The 18,274-nt window shown below is 37.6% G+C and overlaps 1 protein-coding gene across 8 annotated transcripts in view; it reads right to left on the bottom strand.

Annotated features, from left to right (window-relative positions):
- Positions 1 to 379: 379 nt before the first annotated feature.
- ptprub (protein tyrosine phosphatase receptor type Ub) overlaps positions 380 to 18,274 on the bottom strand; it is a 214,193-nt gene continuing 196,298 nt past the window's right edge. For 6 of the 8 annotated variants that reach the window (XM_081389782.1, XM_081389785.1, XM_081389783.1 and 3 more), the window contains 6 exons: positions 17,542 to 17,691; positions 14,400 to 14,714; positions 11,600 to 11,725; positions 8,839 to 8,996; positions 5,071 to 5,206; positions 380 to 3,904 (listed from right to left, as the gene is read on the bottom strand). In XM_081389782.1, the coding sequence (XP_081245908.1) occupies positions 3,842 to 3,904; positions 5,071 to 5,206; positions 8,839 to 8,996; positions 11,600 to 11,725; positions 14,400 to 14,714; positions 17,542 to 17,691 (948 nt within the window). In that variant the 3' untranslated portion in view covers positions 380 to 3,841. The remainder of the gene's footprint in view (positions 3,905 to 5,070; positions 5,207 to 8,838; positions 8,997 to 11,599; positions 11,726 to 14,399; positions 14,715 to 17,541; positions 17,692 to 18,274) is intronic. The other 2 variants (XM_081389784.1, XM_081389789.1) reach the window with 1 other exon arrangement.

The raw sequence follows: 18,274 nt of genomic DNA, 5'->3' as shown, positions 1-18,274 counted from the left end.
GTTGACTAACAGCAGATGGAGAGTATCTCGGTAGTCTATTGCTTTTCCTGCAGTTCCGTTGAATTTACTGTCGAATTTGAACCACTGAATTTGTGGAAGCGAATTTTGCAAAGCGAAATAAAATGGACCGAAAATTGCCTGTTGAATATTATAGGTTGTATTTTTAAACAGTTTGAATATTTTGAAGTGAAATATGAAAGGTGAATATGGGTTATTGAATTTTTAATAATGAAAATGTGTTTGAAATGTTTTTAATTAAAATATTCACAGCTTAAATATTCAACCATGCTGAATTTCAGCCCATAAAAATGCAAGCCCTAAAAATACAATGCATTAAAATGCAAGCATGATTAATGCAATGCCTATTTTTTTTCAAGTAGTGCAATTCAACAGGCTTTTTATTTCAAAAACATTTGACATTATTTTACTTCCATAGGAGTTTCATGACAGAACTTTGTATTGTTTCCATGGTCAAAAATGAGTATTTATATCTGACTGATGAATGCTGTGATTGACCAATCAGAATCAAAATTGAATGACATCAAATGTTCAGACATGTTTAAATCAAATAAGAACTTATTTTACACAATATGTACTCAATTTAAAATGTTTGAAAAAACCTAAATAAAGTATTTTAATTGGTTAACAATAGTTAATGCATTAGGTATAAACTAATAATGAACATATTTATTTCATTGATTGATCTAGATTAGTTAATAAAGATGAGATTGTTCATTAATTCATCTTCATTCAAAATACATTAACTAATGTATACATCTTGAAATGTTAAAAATGTACAAACAGAAAAAACATTGTTCATTATTTCATGACACCCAATGTATTTACTAATGTAAACAAATGTATTTAGTGTTGCCTTTAAAGCTACACAAACACACAAGAGGTTGAATAAATGAATGCTCCAATAAGACATTTACAGTCTTAGAACATTTTATTGTTGTTTGAACACCCCGTCCCACCCCAACCCCTCAGTTCCCCATGAGATATATGCCTCCGTGTCCTCTTCCTGTCCCACAAACACATGGTCAAAAACACAGTTCTTTTTCAATTCATTCATTATCATACAGGAACACTTGGAAGGAAACAAATAAACAAACTAAACGCACAAAAAACAAGGACCTGGCTCAACATTTGTCAAGAGTGGCTAAAGTCCTTCCTCTCTCATAGTGAGACACTAGGGATAGTTATGCGGTGTTAGCATAGGTGACTACCAGTAGAAGTTGGCTAATGTCTTTGGAATGCGCATGGTAAAAAGAAAAATCATTGGAGGGGTTTAAAGTGACTGAATGGGCCTTCTGAAGGGGCGACTTTGGAATGGCTTTTAGAGATCATCCTCAGCTGACTGAGCATGTGTCATATCTTTTGGCGACATATCAGGAAATAGTCTTATACAGAACAGTACATTCAACTCTTTCTGTTACTTTTAAATTGTTAAATCTGGCCAAACAAACTTTATTCACATACTATTCACAGAACACAAATATACATCTATATGTACACACACTTTCCACCAGGCACTTTCCATGAAAGTCCACAGGGGGGGTTCGGTGAAGAAAGTCAAGAATATTTTCTCTGGCTCCCTTAGAGGAACAGTTTACCCCAAAATGAAAAATCTATCATGATGTCGTCCCGTACCCATACAATTTTAAATTCACCGAAATGTTGTTTCACGTACGAAATAAAGAAATATAGGTTTGGAACTAGTAAATCATTTTGGCTTGAGGATTAGTAAATAATGGCAGACTTCCCTTTACCTAGCTTGTTAATATAATCAGGAATCTTGTGTCACTCAGTGTGGACCGGGGCAGCCTGGCATCTGAGATGCTTTAAGCAGAGCAATGTAATTATTGGGAAAACGCCTGTGGTTTGCTAACTTGGCATCTTGCTGAAACTGCAATTCACAGTTGGGGTCATAACAATTTGAGAGATGTAAGTGTAATACTGATGTGGATACTCTCAGCATTTATACTTGGTGCTCGCAGTTAAAAATAGCAAACTGTATTTATCACCATTGAAATGTGGTAGTTTAATCACTGAACTCTTGGCTGTCAGTTCTAATTGCCTGCGCTAAACTGTCTGGCACCTTCCACGAATAAGGTGCAAAATACAGCCTGAAGCTCTTAAAAAACAAACCTTTTCAACCAATAGACAGTGAAAGAAGGTTCTTCGGCTTTAGAAAATGTTGATCTTCATCTTCGAAAAGTCACAATTTTATATGAGCAATTTTATGTAACCCTGTTACCAAACATCAAATCAAGTTTAAAAGCCAGATTTGTATGATTTTACAATGTAGCAATAACAATGAAATGTCAAAATGAAATAAAATCGTTGCTTAAAATAATAAAAAAATATATATCATAAAATAACTTCTTGTTCAATAAGAGTGGAATAAAAGATGTCTGAAGTGAGCTAACTTGTACCACTGATGGTTGAAAAACCTTCATGAGACACTACAGTACTGTATTCATGGAATGCACACTCGGTGGTCAAACGATCAACCATCATGTGTCCAGCTATTATAGGAAAACAGCAAATAAAACAGGATGGACCGTGAATGTGTAACTTAAAGGGATGCTTTGAAGAATCTCGAGCCCAGGATTCAGCTGTACACTCAAAGCTGCACAATTGTTAAACAAAATCCACTCAAAGAACACGAGTCAGTCCGATAAATAGTTACAAGTGAATAGAAGAAGATTGCCGGTGTTCTTTTTGGTCCCTTTCTCCTCACTTCTGACACAGTTTCGCCTCCGTTCCCTGTTTCGCAGCACAGTTGTAAAAAGACTATTAACTGCACTCTCTCAAAACCATTGAATGAGAGGATAAAGGTCAGGGTGTAATCCACCGCAAGCTTTAGAATGCCATCACGTCTGCCCCTTGTTAATGTACTTCCTTTGCTTTAAGCACACAGGGCCACTGTTAGCACTTGAGACTTACACCTTAAGACGTCAGGGATTTCCAGCAGACGGTAAGTATATATACAAGTGAGAGGAAAAAAGACAACAGCTATAACAAGATAGGAAAGCCACAGCTGGGCAACATGGCCGCCTGACCCTCCTGTCAATCTCCTCTTGAGACATATGGCACCATGTATAGTAATAAACCCCGCCTCCGATGACACGAGAACCAAGCCTCGGAGACGCGGAAAACGGTGGTGAAAAGTGAGTCCTTTGCGTTGACGAGGCATCGACGTCTTGATAGGCAGTTGATGGAAAGCTGTCTGCTGGTTGAATCTGTGTGTGTGTGTGGATGTCAGCGTTTGTGCATGCATGTGTGTTTTGTCATTTTGGCGCTTTTTTAGGGGCATGGCAAGGTGCCCGACTCCTTTTTAAGAGCCCCGGTACAGACGCCCGACTCTCATCTCCACTGCACTGCACATGAAGAGATCTTCTCCAAGTGATGTTTATTTCTGCTCTTCAGTCCAGCCAGCCAGAGAAACAGGCAGGTGGAAAATAAAGCCGCTGTTTTTAGAAACAGCCCACTATCTCTGCGAGCAGAGGTAAACCAACCGCACCGCACCAAGCCAGGCTCTGGAATCGCTCACAGCTTTGAGGAAAATGTGCTGAAAAAATCCTAAACCGAAAAAACAGCCATGACAGAAAGGGATGTAACATATTTAGATGTTTGGGATAAAAAAAGAGAACCGGCAGAGAACTCCTCTTTTTTTTTTTTGTCCCGTTTTCTTCCTTCTGCTTTTTGATCTGGGTAAGATGACAGAGAGACGGGAAGCAGAGGGGGATGAGGGAGTGTAGAGTGAGCCTGCCGGTGGTCCTGCTCCATGCAGTGAGGTCAGCATGGGGGGTTGAGGGGGGGGGGGGGAAACCCGCTATCTGACCTCCAAGCAGTCCAAATACTCCAGAACCAGCTCATAACAGAAACGATACTGCTCCTGCACCACACGCACAGAGAAACGACAGAATTAGTACAATAATTCACTTCTATATTTTTGTATACACAACAGTTCAAATTTTTGGCTGCATTAATTTGATCAAAAGGTAATACTTTATTTTGATGGGCCCTTTTAAACATTCTGTTGCTGACTATAAGTAACTTTGCAACTAACTCTCGTTGGAGTATTAGAAGACTTCATATCTGTTAACTCTTTATTGTGATGCTCCGCCAACAGACATTCTACTGACTATAAGTAACTTGTCAATGTCAACTTATTCTAACCTTAACCCTACCAGTCTACTAATACTCTACTAACACTCTAATGAGAGTTAGTAGACATGTAGGTGCAACATTATAGTCAACAGAATGTGTTAAAGGGACCATTAAAATAAAGTGAAACCGATTAAAAATACAGTAAAAAAAGTAACTTTCTGAATATTATTATAATTTGCATAATTGTTGCTTGAGAAATAGAAAGTTAAAAAGAACTGCATTTATTTGAAATAAAAATCTTTTGTAACATTATAAATGTCTTTTCTGTCCTGTCACTTTTGATCTATTGTATGCATTCATGCTGAATAAAAGTATTATATATATATATATATATATATATATATATATATATATAACTCAAACTTTTAAATGGTAGTGTGGTAGAATGGTGTAAGCTGTCAGATTACATTTGCACTTAAGGTATTAATAAAATATATTTAACAGTATTTATTCCATTTTTTTACATTTTATATTTCATTCTGATTTCAGAAATCATGTATAATATTATTTTATTGTATTAAAAAAATATATAATTTTTTTTAAATGCTTTAGTACAATGACAATACCCAAAAGCAAACCAATTTAATTTAGGAAACAATAACGATTTTGTTGACTTTAATATCACATTTAATATTTCTTTACATATTATACGTTTTTATACATGAAAATTAAGCTGCCTTGTTTTTTATTTAGGGTGTTCCTCATCATATTTGAAAACCCCTGCTCTTATAGGAAAGCCTACTCAACTGGGGATCAGGGAAAAGGGGGATCACCAGTAAAAAGTCTTGGGCCTATATGAACTTTCTAGAAAGGCCCTGATCAACTGATAATGATTTTTGGTATTTGGGTATTTATTTGAAAGGCAAAGACTTTCTGAACTTTTGTACCTACCAGTGTCTCCACCATGTTGGGCTTAGCGTTACGAAGAGTCTTGACAGCATAGAAGACGTCCACCATGTTCTGGTATTGGATCATCTCCATCAGGATGTTGCTGGAACAGTACATTCCACTGCGACCACCGCCGTTCCTAGGAATACAAAAAACCCCGTTTGTCATGAGTAAAGAAGAGACAGACATTGAAGAAAAAGATCTGGCTTGTGCTGCGTACTGATATTCAGTCTACAACAGAAATTTCACACATCCAGTTAATATGAAACCAGCCTGCATGAGAGGCATACAAAGAGCTTTCTGAAGATCCTCTGCTGTGTACAGCGGCTGAAAGATGAGGCAACGCTGAGATAATCAATCGCAGTCAGTGCTTTGGCAGTTCTGGATTTAGCGCGGAGAAAGGCCTGCACTGTTCTGTATTAAAGCATAATTGATTTCATCTCCATAATCTCTTCTCTCTGCCTGTGGTTGGTAACACTATGTGACAGTTTTGAGTGATGTGCTTCTGGGCGGCGATGGGAAGGGAATTCGTGCCTGGGGTTCCAGATGAGACGGCTCGGTGGGCAAGAGTGAGACCCGGAGACAAAGATGTGGTGGAAGTGGAGTGTGTGGTTAAAAGGATAACGACAATGTTAACACCTAGGCTAAGATCATCGAGGCTGGCAATGAGTGAAGTCCTTGATTAGAAAACATTTTATTTCAGAACCATTTTGTGTGTTTAATTTTGTTTAATCAGGATATTGCACATGATTTGTTTGCAAAGTTATACAGGAATTCGGTATTTTGCATATAATTATCTCTTATCTGACTCACTGGCAAACAGAGATAGTTGTCACAGGAGACGCAGATAACACTACAAAGACAAGGATTAAGTGTGCTGTTCAAGGGCACAACGGCCATCACTTGGGCCGCTGCGAGGAGACGACACTTCAACAATATGCAAGGCCAGAACGTGACCTGAAGGACAGTCCACGTTCTCTTATGAAATAACCTGGACCATTTATCTGTGGGCAATCGGGAGTTCAAATACAGCTTGTGTGAAACGTTCAGACCAGGTCAATAATATATATATATATATATATATATATATATATATATATATATATATATATATTTTTTTTTTTATCACAAAATGTTCTCTTATATTTAGTCCTTTATCTCTTAATTTCCGTAACAGTATGAGTGCTCTTTGATTAGTTCATTTACTTTCTGCTCTTCAGTGTTATCACGATGCTTTTATCTTTCCATTTTTGATCTCTTATATTTGTTTTGGCTCATAATTTCTTTGAACTATTTTAGCTAAATATTATATAGCATCATTCAAATTGAACTAAATTTAATTGATTAGTTAATTAATTTTTTGATACTGCCTTTTATAAAATCTAATTATACATAGACTATATATTATGTACAGGGTGGGCCATTTATATGGATACACCGTAATAACATGGGAATGGTTGGTGATATTAAAGTCCTGTTTGTGGCACATTAGTATATGTGAGGGGGCAAACTCCTCAAGATGGGTGGTGAACATGACATATACTAATGTGCCACAAACAGGACTTTAATATCACCAACCATTCCCATGTTATTACGGTGTATCCATATAAATGGCCCACCCTGTATACACTACCATTCAAAATTTGGGGGTCTGTCAAATTTTTTAAATGTTTCTTATGCTCACCAAGGCTGCATTTATTTGATCAAAAATGCAATAAAAACTAATTTTGTGAAATATTATTGCAATTTAAAATAACTTTTCTATTTTGCTAAATTTTAAAATGTGTTTTATTTCTGTGATGACAAAGCAAAGTTAAAGCGATCGCGTTTCTTCAGAAAATTTGGACTAAACCGCTGTTCATATGGATAATTCTTTCTGATCTGTTTAAGCGTCAAAGTGGTAGTTGTGTAGCTGTGAGTGGAGGGACGGGAATCGTTCAGATTTAAAAAAAAAAATCTGCATTTGTGTTCTGAAGATGAACGAAAGTCTTAAGCCAGGAACACACCAAGCTGACGTCAAAGAACTAGCAGCGATGAAAGCTGACTGTGTTGTTGCCTCTCGTCGACTGAGTCTCAGCCAAAAGCTGCGCTTGAACACACCAAAGGGACTAAAGGCGACTGCCAATTAGCACATGCATTCTGTGCGTGTGTGTAAGTAAATATCTGTCTATATCAGCAGATGTGAATAGTCTATTTTCTTCATTCAAAAAGGGAAACCAAAACTAGGACTGCTGATATACAAACCACAAACAACGTCAATGTCAATCACTTTCTTCATTCAAGTCGGCTCATTATTATGAAAATATTTGTACATTCGAATGCTCAGGTAAGATGACAAAATTAGAACAGCCTTCTGTCAGTGCTGTCTTGATCTCTTTGCTCGCTTTCATCACTTTCGATGAAAAAACTACTGTAGGCAAAACTCAAAACAGCCTGACGTTGCCCGATGGCCGACCGTCGGCTTGGTGTGTCCCGGCCTTGGGTTTGGAACGACATGAGGGTGAGTAAATGATGACAGAATTTTCATTTTTGGGTGAACTAACCCTTTAACAAATTAATATTTTTATCAATGTTGAAAAAAGTTCATGTTTAATATTTTTGTGGAAGCAAAAGAAGTTTTTTCAGGATACTTTGCTGAATAGAAGGTTCAAAAGAACAGCATTTATATGAAACAGAAATCTTTTGTAACATTATTAATGCCTTTACTGTCGGTTTTGATCATTTTAATGCATCCTTGCTAAGTAAAAGTATTATTGTTGTTATTTTTTAATTCTTACTGACCCCAGATCTTTGAACCTTTAGAATTCGGTGAATTCCGCTTACAATTCCTAGTCGAATTCAGCTTCCTGTGCTGGGTAGCCAATTCACTTTACATTCATACTCATGAATTGAAAAGCAATACTTCAATTATAAAGAATAAAATCTCAAGTGGGCAAGTCTTTTGAGAAACACTGGCTCATGAATCTTCCTTCCACTACCTGTATTACTGATGGAGAGTGCCAGTGCACCTGCTAGACTAGACACATCTCACTGTACAAGCAGAAAAAAAAAATATCTGTTTGCATCAGTGGTTTGAGGAAACATCAATCAATGACACGCTGCAGAAGACACATGGCGGAAGTAAAAGATGTAGCTGAACACAGCAGGATCACATCATTAAGCTGATATGATGTTTTTTGTTTGTGTTTTTCATTATATCATTTGTCTGTATCTGATTAGCAGTACATAAAGCGTATGACATCACAATTTACACAGTTGCATTTGTATATTACTGTTCTGCAGAAATCAATGGACAGAATGCCAGACAACAGTTAAACCAATACACTCACAAAGTAATGATAGAATACACTCAAAAAGAGCAATTGTTCGTTCAGTTTAGCTAATTAAAACAACATCGCAACCTAATTAAATTGCATGCAATTTTAATTAGCAAAATGGAAGCTCTGTTGCATTAACACTATGAATAGTATTCATTGGCATTAACTGAATATATAGACATCCAAACCAAAACAGACACAATGAAAGTTGACTTCCATTCCATTCTTGTCCACCAGAAGAAATAAAAAGTAGATGTTTGGCTAAATTAATTTTTTTAGGCAAAACTGAACTAATTTAACTTCAACTAAGACTACAACAAATGTATTGAAAACACTTAAGAGCCATTGTTCAAACAGAAATTCAGCAGGCGTTATTTTATAAGATGCTGTAAATGAATAAAAACATTGTTTAGTTGAGTTGGGATTGTGTGGAACATGCCGGCATACTACTCACAGGCAGTGGACCACCGTACGACCTTCCCCACACTCCCTCTGCCACTTCTGTACGCTAGCCAGCAGGTTGAGGAAGGCCTTTTTGGAGTCAGGCACGTCACGATACGCAGACCAGCGCAGGAACTGGAACTGGCAGACGACCAGCTGACCCTCCTGCAGCTTTGCATGGATGAGATGGGGGAAAAGGAAAGGTCACGATCAGTAATGCATCGCCAGCTGTGCATTTGGGCTTGTTTATGGATGTGTACAGTAGCGTAGGACTGTTCTCCAGCAGTGCCAAGTCAGCAGTGTTTAGGTTGTGATGAATGAGTCTGCTGGGAAAGAGTTTCACTCGGGTGGGGAAGAAACGCTATAAGGCTGGCCCTGATACATGCCTGCTTTGGCTTAAAACACAGGTGGAATTAATATAGAGCCCTGAGGCACACCCCAAAACTGCCCTAAGGGTTGCTGGGAGAAAGTGAGCGCACTGACCATAGCTGAGCGACACGCATATCTTTAACAAGTCTGAGATTATGATTTTTCTGTCCAAATCTTCTTCCAATTTGTAAACAATTAATAGAAAATGCATATATGCCAGAAGAAATTAAAGGATAAATTGATGTATTATTAAGCTATGTCCGAATTAAAGAACTTTTAAAGCCGATTCAAGTGATAATAACTAACAATAACCGCCCTCATTGAATCTCATTTGTGTTCAATTAGAATATGGTGACTTTTAGATGCATTATGGGATCGGTTGTTGCACGTACCGTATTTGATTGATCAATTTGATTAGCAAAATAGGAATTGCATTGACATTTAAGACCTAAGTGGTCTTTTTTAATAAAAAATATAAATAAATAAATAAAATTAAATAACAAACCGGCAATTTTAACAATTTTAGTTTCCCAGAATGTTCTAGAAACATTACTTTTTGGTTCCCAAAGCAGATAATTTAACATTCTTTAACAGGTTTAGAAAATGTTCCTCTACCTCTATATTCCAATATCTTTTAATCAATCATTAAAGGATTAGTTCACCTCAAAATGAAAATTTCCTGATAATTTACTCACCCCAATGCCATCCAAGATGTTCATGTCTTTCTTTCTTCAGTGGAAAAGAAATTAAGTTTTTTGAGGAAAACATTTCAGGATTTTTCTCCACACAATGGACTTCAACGGTAACCAAATTGTTGAAGTCCAAATCAATGCAGTTTCAAAGGGCTTTGACCAAAATATTTTACTAACATGTGATAATTAATCATTTTTCTCCAAATATGCGCACTATTGGACTAATAACCCTGGCGGATGCTGTTTATTATGTGTATTTGACCACAAATAAACCGGAGAAGACGAGAATGAATGTTTTGTGAGTGATAATTTCTATTAAAAATAACGATCGTTACAGATTAATTATTTTGCACTCCTGGCATAAATTAAGAAATTAATGTCACTGCAAACCACATAAACAGTGGTCAAATATCGAAGCTGGAGTCTTAAACCTTCCTTATGATGCTGAGTTTGTCCAGATCAACTAAGAGTGTGATGATTTGACGAGTAATGAATTTTGAACAACAAAAATCCGGGATCACCAGTGATCCCTGCCGGGCAAGGGGTTAAAGCAGAAGCAGAATACACTAACATTCTCTACCACACAATCTGAGTAATAGAGATGTCAGATTTGAACACATGCACCCACAATCACAAGCATCTCATCCACACACCCCCATAATTCTCTCTGTAGTGCTGAAAATGCCTTTCCCCCACTCAATCGCCTTAGTTTCTAATGTTCCGCAGACACGCAGCATGCCAAAGCATTAAAACACTGTCACATCTGTCAAAAGTACATTGAGCAATGAGGAAACTGCAGATGTCTATTAGCCAAAGAGCACTGCCATCAAACATTCAGAGAGAAAAACAGCACAAAATTACTCCTTACAATAATGACAAGCTGGGGCAAATTGAAAGTGGTAAAAATGACCTTCTGTGGCACGCTCATTAATGTATATTTCATATCTGCAGGCTTATGGAAACTTATTTCACCATCTGTCCTTGCCTGCGAAAGTGGCGCCATATGAAGTGTCATGTGCTGATGGTATGAAAATGGATATTTTGAAATAGCTTTTCCTCTGTTCTTTAATTGCTCTTGTAGCTTTGCCTGACAAAATATATTGGACTGACAAACACTATTTATTATACCACTTTATCTCGTAGTCTATTAAAGCGTGATATGAATGTAACATGGCATAATGGCCAACAGAGTAATATAAAAGGCCTCAAAATGCTTTTAAAGCTTTTCAGAGATTACATAAAAATCTCAATTTCCACACTTTTTAAACGTAAGGAATTAAGCTGACAGTTAAATGGCACAACATAATGATCAACCGGTTCTAAGGTATGAAAAATGTATTATTGCAGAATATCATTAAATCCCTGTGGTGGTAATGCAAAGAATTCTCCCAGGAAATTACTTGGAATCGATGTATTTTTAAAAGAAATTTAAGAGGCTCAGTTGCACAGCTGGATGACTTTTTACCTTATGTGTACCTTTAGAGGCCCAAAAGAATAAAGTCAGTTAACTTCATTTGTAAATGCTTCTGTATACTGTAATTTTGCATAATTGCTCAATTAAAGCAATTCTCTGAAGTGAGTAAAATGATGATTAAGTGATTACCTTGCTGATAACTTAAGGGTATATTAAGGGGCTGCTAAGCTTATGATGTACAGGGGAAATATGAGAGACATTTTTATGGAAGAGAGTGAATGATAATTGATGGAACTCACTCTCGTCACATTTTTGACCCGGAAAAGGCGGGTGATGATGTCCTCATCTGCAGACATGGACAGAAACTCCACTTGCATAGGACCATACTGCTGAAGACCTGGTTCAGGCCAGTACTGCACACAAGGCTGGAGAGAGAAAGACAGGAGGAGGAAGAGAGAGAATGGATGAAAAAGTGTTTAGAAGCCATAATTTGACATTACAAGTTCTTGATTATTTCTGGATGGATTTTTCAAAGTCAAATTTCTTTCACAAAGGTGTTTGAAAACCATTCACGCTTTATGGATTCTTAAAATAAAAAGGAGAGAATAATAAGAAAGAAAAGAAAATGGGTTCTTCAGGGAAAGGGATTCTAGGGAGAAACCGGTACTAGAGGGAGCAGGAAAAGTGGTTCTGAAGTTCAAGATGGAATGTCGTTTTAGAAGAAAAAACGTTGTGGATAGAGAGGTTCCAGACAGAAATTGTGTTTTAGGATGAAAAGTGTTTTTTAGAAGGAATGCTGTTGAAGAAGAAAAGGGTTCTGAAGGTTAAGAGGTTTATGCAAAAGTGGGAATCTGAAGGAATCAAGTAGTGAAAAGGAAGGATCAGTATAAGGACAGAATATTTAACAGTATATCTGTTGAACTTATTATGAGCATGCAAGACAGTCAGAGGCCAACCCCTCCCCAAAAAAAACAATTCTAACTGATTTGGATCTAAAGCCCAAAGTATACTTTGTTTTTTTACACATACGCTGAGTAACAGGTGTTCTGATGAATAATGCTACCTATCAGATTGTGCTACCAACACTATATTTGCATTGTTTAAGGGTAGGTTTAGGGAAGGAGAATATGATGCCGGTAGCATAATCTGATAGGTAGCATTTTTCGCTATCGAATTGCACTACCTACTGTTTTAATGGGAGATAGCACAATCTGAGCGGGTCGCACAAATCGTCAGAACATCTGCATGTTAGCGCACGTCAGGGTTTTCAGAGAGCCGTGATCAAGAAGAGCACTGAAACGCCACTTTGCAAACTCAAAAGGAAGATGTATGTAAATGAGACTTGACTATAGGCTTATGCATGGGCGTCGGAAGCAAAAAAAAAATGTGAATGGGTCCTCCCCACTTTAAAAAGTGGGTGGGTCTTGTCCCACCCACATACAATGGTTCCGACGCCCATGGGATTATGACTGTACATATGTGTACAGTCGAACGCGTAGCCTTTCAAATTATACTCCATTTGATAAAGTGCACGAACACAGGAAGTCGACACATGCACGCTAGAAAGTTTAATCTTTGTCCAAGTTATGACCCATAAAAATGTCTTCGTGCTCTTCAAACTACAGTTGCGGGTATCTCATAATCCCCTCACACAAGCGCTTGTCAATGCAGGCGTTTGTTCTTGTTGCAGTCTCTGGTATTTTGTTCTTGTTCTGTCTCTTTAGTTTCATTTTCTATTGTGAAACAACGGGCCGGGTCCGCCTTGCAGAACAACTGATTAGTGCAGAACAAATTCAATGAGCACGTGAGACCTGCACATACTATTCTGGTGACGAAATCTGCATCACACGGATGTACGCGGAACCTTGCATATGCATAAAAACTAAGTGGCAACCTTCCGGTCTCTCACTTGAATCCAACACAGAAATGACTTAAACTGCAATTCATCGACTGGCCACTAGAGACAGGCACCAAAAGAGAGTCAATCCCATATACCCCCCATGTTAATATGCATAACTTTACAGCAGAAAAAAATATGTTTACAGCCTGGTACAAAAAGTGGTTTTGGTCTATAGCTAATTTTGCCCTTCATGACAACTGTGAGGGGGGTGAATTTTTTTAATAACTCATCCGTTTCAATTTTATTAAGCCTTAAAGTTCTTCATAATTAAGAGCGTAGCCACATGAGTGACAGGTGGATTTCCACTGATGTCACTACCAGCCGTTTGTCTGCTGTCTGTTAGCCTTCACATCACCTCAGCTAATCCCGCCTCTTTGCCCATTTTCGGTTATCCGGGAGTGACGCGCTTCCAAGATGGTGTTGACAGGCACCGCCCACTTTGGGCTTCAAAAATGCTCTTCAAAAGCCTACGGGTGACGTCATGGACACTACGTCCATATATTTTTACAGTCTATGGTAAAAACCGAAGTATACTTCGGCTTAACAATTTGATACATGAAATCATTCTATTTTTATCATTCAAATCTCATCAATATTTTGACTCCACTGTATTTGGAATATATTGCAGCCTTAGAAATCAGCATCTATACATATGAAACTCTGTAGCCTTGCTAAATTGAACTGAGCTGAACTTAAACGGGCAGAGACAGTGAGAACAGACAAGAAAGAGGAAGAACATTAATGACAGCGAGGCAAGTGAGGTGATGAATATTAACACTTATGGACTGCAGAGAGCAATCATGCGAATGAAGAAGAGGGAGAGACGTTAATCCACCACAGAGAGAAAAACGAACAGATCGACTGCGAGAGTGACACTGAGTAACTGCCGGCATGTTAGCGCACGTCAGGGTTTTCAGAGAGTCGTGATCAAGAAGAGCACCGGAACGCCACTCCGCAAACTCAAAGGAAAGCTGTATGTAAATGAGACTTGACTATAGGCTTATGAATATATAACACTTCACAGCGAGATTAAGAGAAGCTGGGGACAAAACAGCTTAAACGACTTCAAAGGACATGCGATGATGCGAATGCAAAAAGGCAACCGATAAAGATGTATTTTGAAAAAAAAAAAAAAAAAAAAAAATCCTCTTGGGGGCTGTAGTGGAAGTTCTGGTGGCTGTGTGGATGCTTTGGCTTACCCAGGCAGAGTTAGATTGGTTCAGCTGATTCAGCATGACTACAGAGGTGCAGCCGTAGTCAAACACCAGCCTCCAGAAGTCAGAGGTCGTGCCGGGTAGCGGGTGGGGGGTGACAATTAAAGCAGCAGGCCGGTGGAAACTATCCATCAGGGCTGCGTTAATGTAGTTGTTACTCTCGCCCTCTGTGGTCACCAGAAAGGCGAGGGCCCTGTCAGGAGGGAGAACGTCCATGCTGCGGTTCTTCTCGCGGTTTCGTGGTAACAAAGCGATGCTGCACTCCTCAACGTCCAGATGAGGTGTCACAGAGTTTAGCGTCTGAGGGAAAAAGAAATGAAATGATGTTGACGACGAATTAAGCTTTGCAGTGTTTGTGGTCAATGGGTTTATTACTGTGATGATGCATCCATATGACATCAAAAAGTTACAGAAGTTTAGACTGAGACATTTTAAATCAGTGTTGTTATTGTTAACTAAAACTATTAAAAGTTGAAATAAAGCTACATAAAATAAAACAAATATTAGATGAAAAACTTGAACTTCAAAAAACTTAACGAAAACTAGAAATGTTGGTCTTTGAAATAAAATAAGTTGAAGATTTACTAAAAAGACAAAAAAATTATTAAATAGAAATAGTAAATCTTTTTATAAAAATGACAAAATCACATAACAAAATTACTAAAATAAACTATGTAAATAATACTAAAATAACTGTTCCAAATGCTCTTTTTGGACTGGGGAAGACATTTAGAGTTCTGGAAATACAAAATTTGATTCTTCATGATATAATAGGAGAAAAAGAAAAACAGAAAATTTAAAAGAAAGCACAAAAAACTATGGAAGCAAGCTTTTTAGTAAGTAAATAAATAAATAAATAATGTGATCACAAGTCACAATGAGAGATATAAAGTCACAATTACAAGAAATAGTTACATTGTGAGAAATACAGTCACAACTGGGAGAAATTGAGCTGCATTTCTTTTGATAAAGTAGCATTTTTTTACATATAAAGTGCCATTTTTTTCACAATTATTCTTCTTTTCACACAAAGTAGGCACATTCTTTAAAAAACATGAAAACAAAAAAGCAGAAGAAGAAGGAAGGAAGGAAGGAAGGAAGGAAGGAAGGAAGGAAGGAAGAAAGAAAGAAAGAAAGAAAGAAAGAAAGAAAGAAAGAAAGAAAGAAAGAAAGAAAGAAAGAAAGAAAGAAAGAAAGAAAGAAAGAAAGAAAGAAAGAAAGAAAGAAAGAAAGAAAGAAAGAAAGAAAGAAAGAAAAGTGATTCCTGCTGGCACATTGGTGATTATGAAGATTTCCATTATGCACTAATAGTACTGTGCATCTGGTGACCGCAGATGTGCCTTCAACTCCAACAACAGCTTTTGGATCTAGCTTTAAAACGCATTACATATGACTCCCCACACTGTTACAGCTATTACCGAACAAAATCGCAAAATCAGGCCAACCTCATAGTACATAATAAACACAGTTTCTATGAGCTCATTAAAGTCAGGAAAAAAAATGGTGCTATTCAAACAGACACAGGCACTGTTCTCCCTGTGCAAACCAAAGGGTAAAGAGATTTGCTGTTCTCTTCTAGAGCCAAGGAACATATAGCCATAATTCACGAGAAAAGATATAGTTGTGAAATAGATGTACAAATCCCATTATAATATCCTCCATCAACAGTTACAGCAAAATCTACACCCTGTAATCCAAATCTGCATTTCTGTACATCCTTTTTTGAAAGCCTCAGCAAGAAATCGCTTACAATGAATGCATTACAATTTACCTGGAACGTAAAGTCAGAAAAATGCAATGTAGAGATAAGTGCAGGAAAGCAAGGATAGTTCAGCCTGCTTCCCTCTGAATCAATAAAAGTATTCTCAGCAACACATTTGGAATGGTATATTAAATAACCTTCACTGGCCTTTCGCTACCTGAGGATCTGTTGCAAAGCGAAACACAACTTAATACTGTTCCCAATGGAAGAGGAATGCAATGTATTTCTTCTATTATTATATGTTTTGCACCACAATCTTTGTTATTTATGTTTGGCAGTCTAGTAAAACAATTACTGAATAAACCTCTGTAATCAATAGCCTCCTTACTGAAGAACCTTCACATTAGATGCCAGCATTTACAAATGAAAAATTCTGAGAAGTTTTGAAAGGGTTTCCAACATTCTGTAATTTATTGCTGCTCTGTTTTCTCTAAATCATTGTGTTACTGTATGCGTGTAGGTGTACATGCGCTACAGAATGTCTGAGTTCCACAGTCTGGCCTTTGTTTTCTGGCCTTAACGTTTATTTAAATATCCTCTGGATGTCTAGCCACACTCAAAACATTTATTCAACAGTATTGATCATTAATCTGTGTGGCAGCGCATTTCATTTGTGTAGCTCAGCGTCTTGTTTGACTGCTGCTTTCAAACTTGCTTTGCTCCACTGAGCAAATTTACATTTACAGAACTTCATAGGAAGTTATATACTTATAGAGAAATTAGAAAGATGCCATTTCCCTTTTTTCAATTTATGGTGTTAATAATAGTAACTTTCAGAGCTCAAACTTCCTGCCCTGTTCAGGTCATTTATTGAAACTAATCTACAAAAAAAACAAAAGGCCCCCAAAATCATCATACGTGTGCTTAGTCACTTGAAATATAACTTAAGCATTATATGGAGGTATGAGGGTGAAAAAAAAAAGCCATTTCTGAAGACAGTCCCCTTCAGAGATGCATTCATATACACCCACACCCCCAATTCAATATTTATATTTTTCAACCAAATCTTCAAGCATCACAAACAGTGCCTGTGTCTGGTACAGTATTTTCCTCCATAATATTTCCACACAAATGACATTTTTGGAAATGATTGATCAATGCTGGCCAGAGATTGGCCAAAATAAAACAAACAAACAATATTGCGTGTTTAGAGCTAAAAACGTCCGGTTCTGATTGATGGTTCCGGAGCATCTCTATCTGTCGTCACTGAATGTGAAACTGCTTTGCAATGTGACACAATCACAGCCAATCGGAAGATTATGTTTTAAATGTACAGTCATGTGGGATTTTGCACCAATGAGATCTCACGATCATCACGTCGGGGAAAATTAGAAAACAATATGAGAGAAGGAGAGAAACAAAGACCTGGAACTCCTCTCGAAGCTGTGAAGAGTTGCTCTGAGAATCCACCCGCAGCATCTCTTTGTAAGCCAGGGCGAACTCGTTCACAGGGATGGCCGTCTCCCCACACAAGCACGCCTCCAGGATGGCATCATGAATAAATATGTACTGCTCCTGTAGAGAGAGAGAGAGAGACCAAAGCCATGGCTACATACTTTCTGTGGTTGACTAAATTCTGATTCAGACTGAAAGTGATGATGTCCGAGTGGGTGAGCCATTCCCTCTGTAATTACTCCATCCAGTTTGAGGCATTCATGTGGATTTGCTGTCGTGTGCATGATTGGCAAGACATCAATGGATTAACGTGCATATAATCAGCCAGTCACAGTGACATGGAGGCACGGCTTCCTGTGATTTTCCACCTTTATTTTGAATGAGCTCTGAAGCATTATCCAAAAAAAATGTTTACAACCAATTTAATCTAATATCTGATACTATTTGCTTTGTTTCGGTTTTGTTCTGTCGATTATTTTATCATCTGAAGTTTTGGAGGAGGCCTTCACTGCCACCCTCGTCTCCTCTGAGAAAACGCCCTTGATAGATGAAGTGAGAAAAGATCAGAACAGGAACAAGGAGAATTGAAAAGAGAGGACTAGAGGAGAAAGAATGCATGAAAGATAAAGGACAATACAGGGTAAATAGATGCCAGTAGCAGAATTTGTTTAACCTCCGTGTTTGAACGCAAACTAAATTTGTG

The sequence above is a fragment of the Scardinius erythrophthalmus genome (genome assembly GCF_964197995.2).
Source record: "Scardinius erythrophthalmus genome assembly, chromosome: 16".
Lineage (NCBI taxonomy): Eukaryota > Metazoa > Chordata > Actinopteri > Cypriniformes > Leuciscidae > Scardinius > Scardinius erythrophthalmus.
Note: the sequence above shows the minus strand (reverse complement) of the source record. Positions and strands in the feature narration are given on the sequence as shown.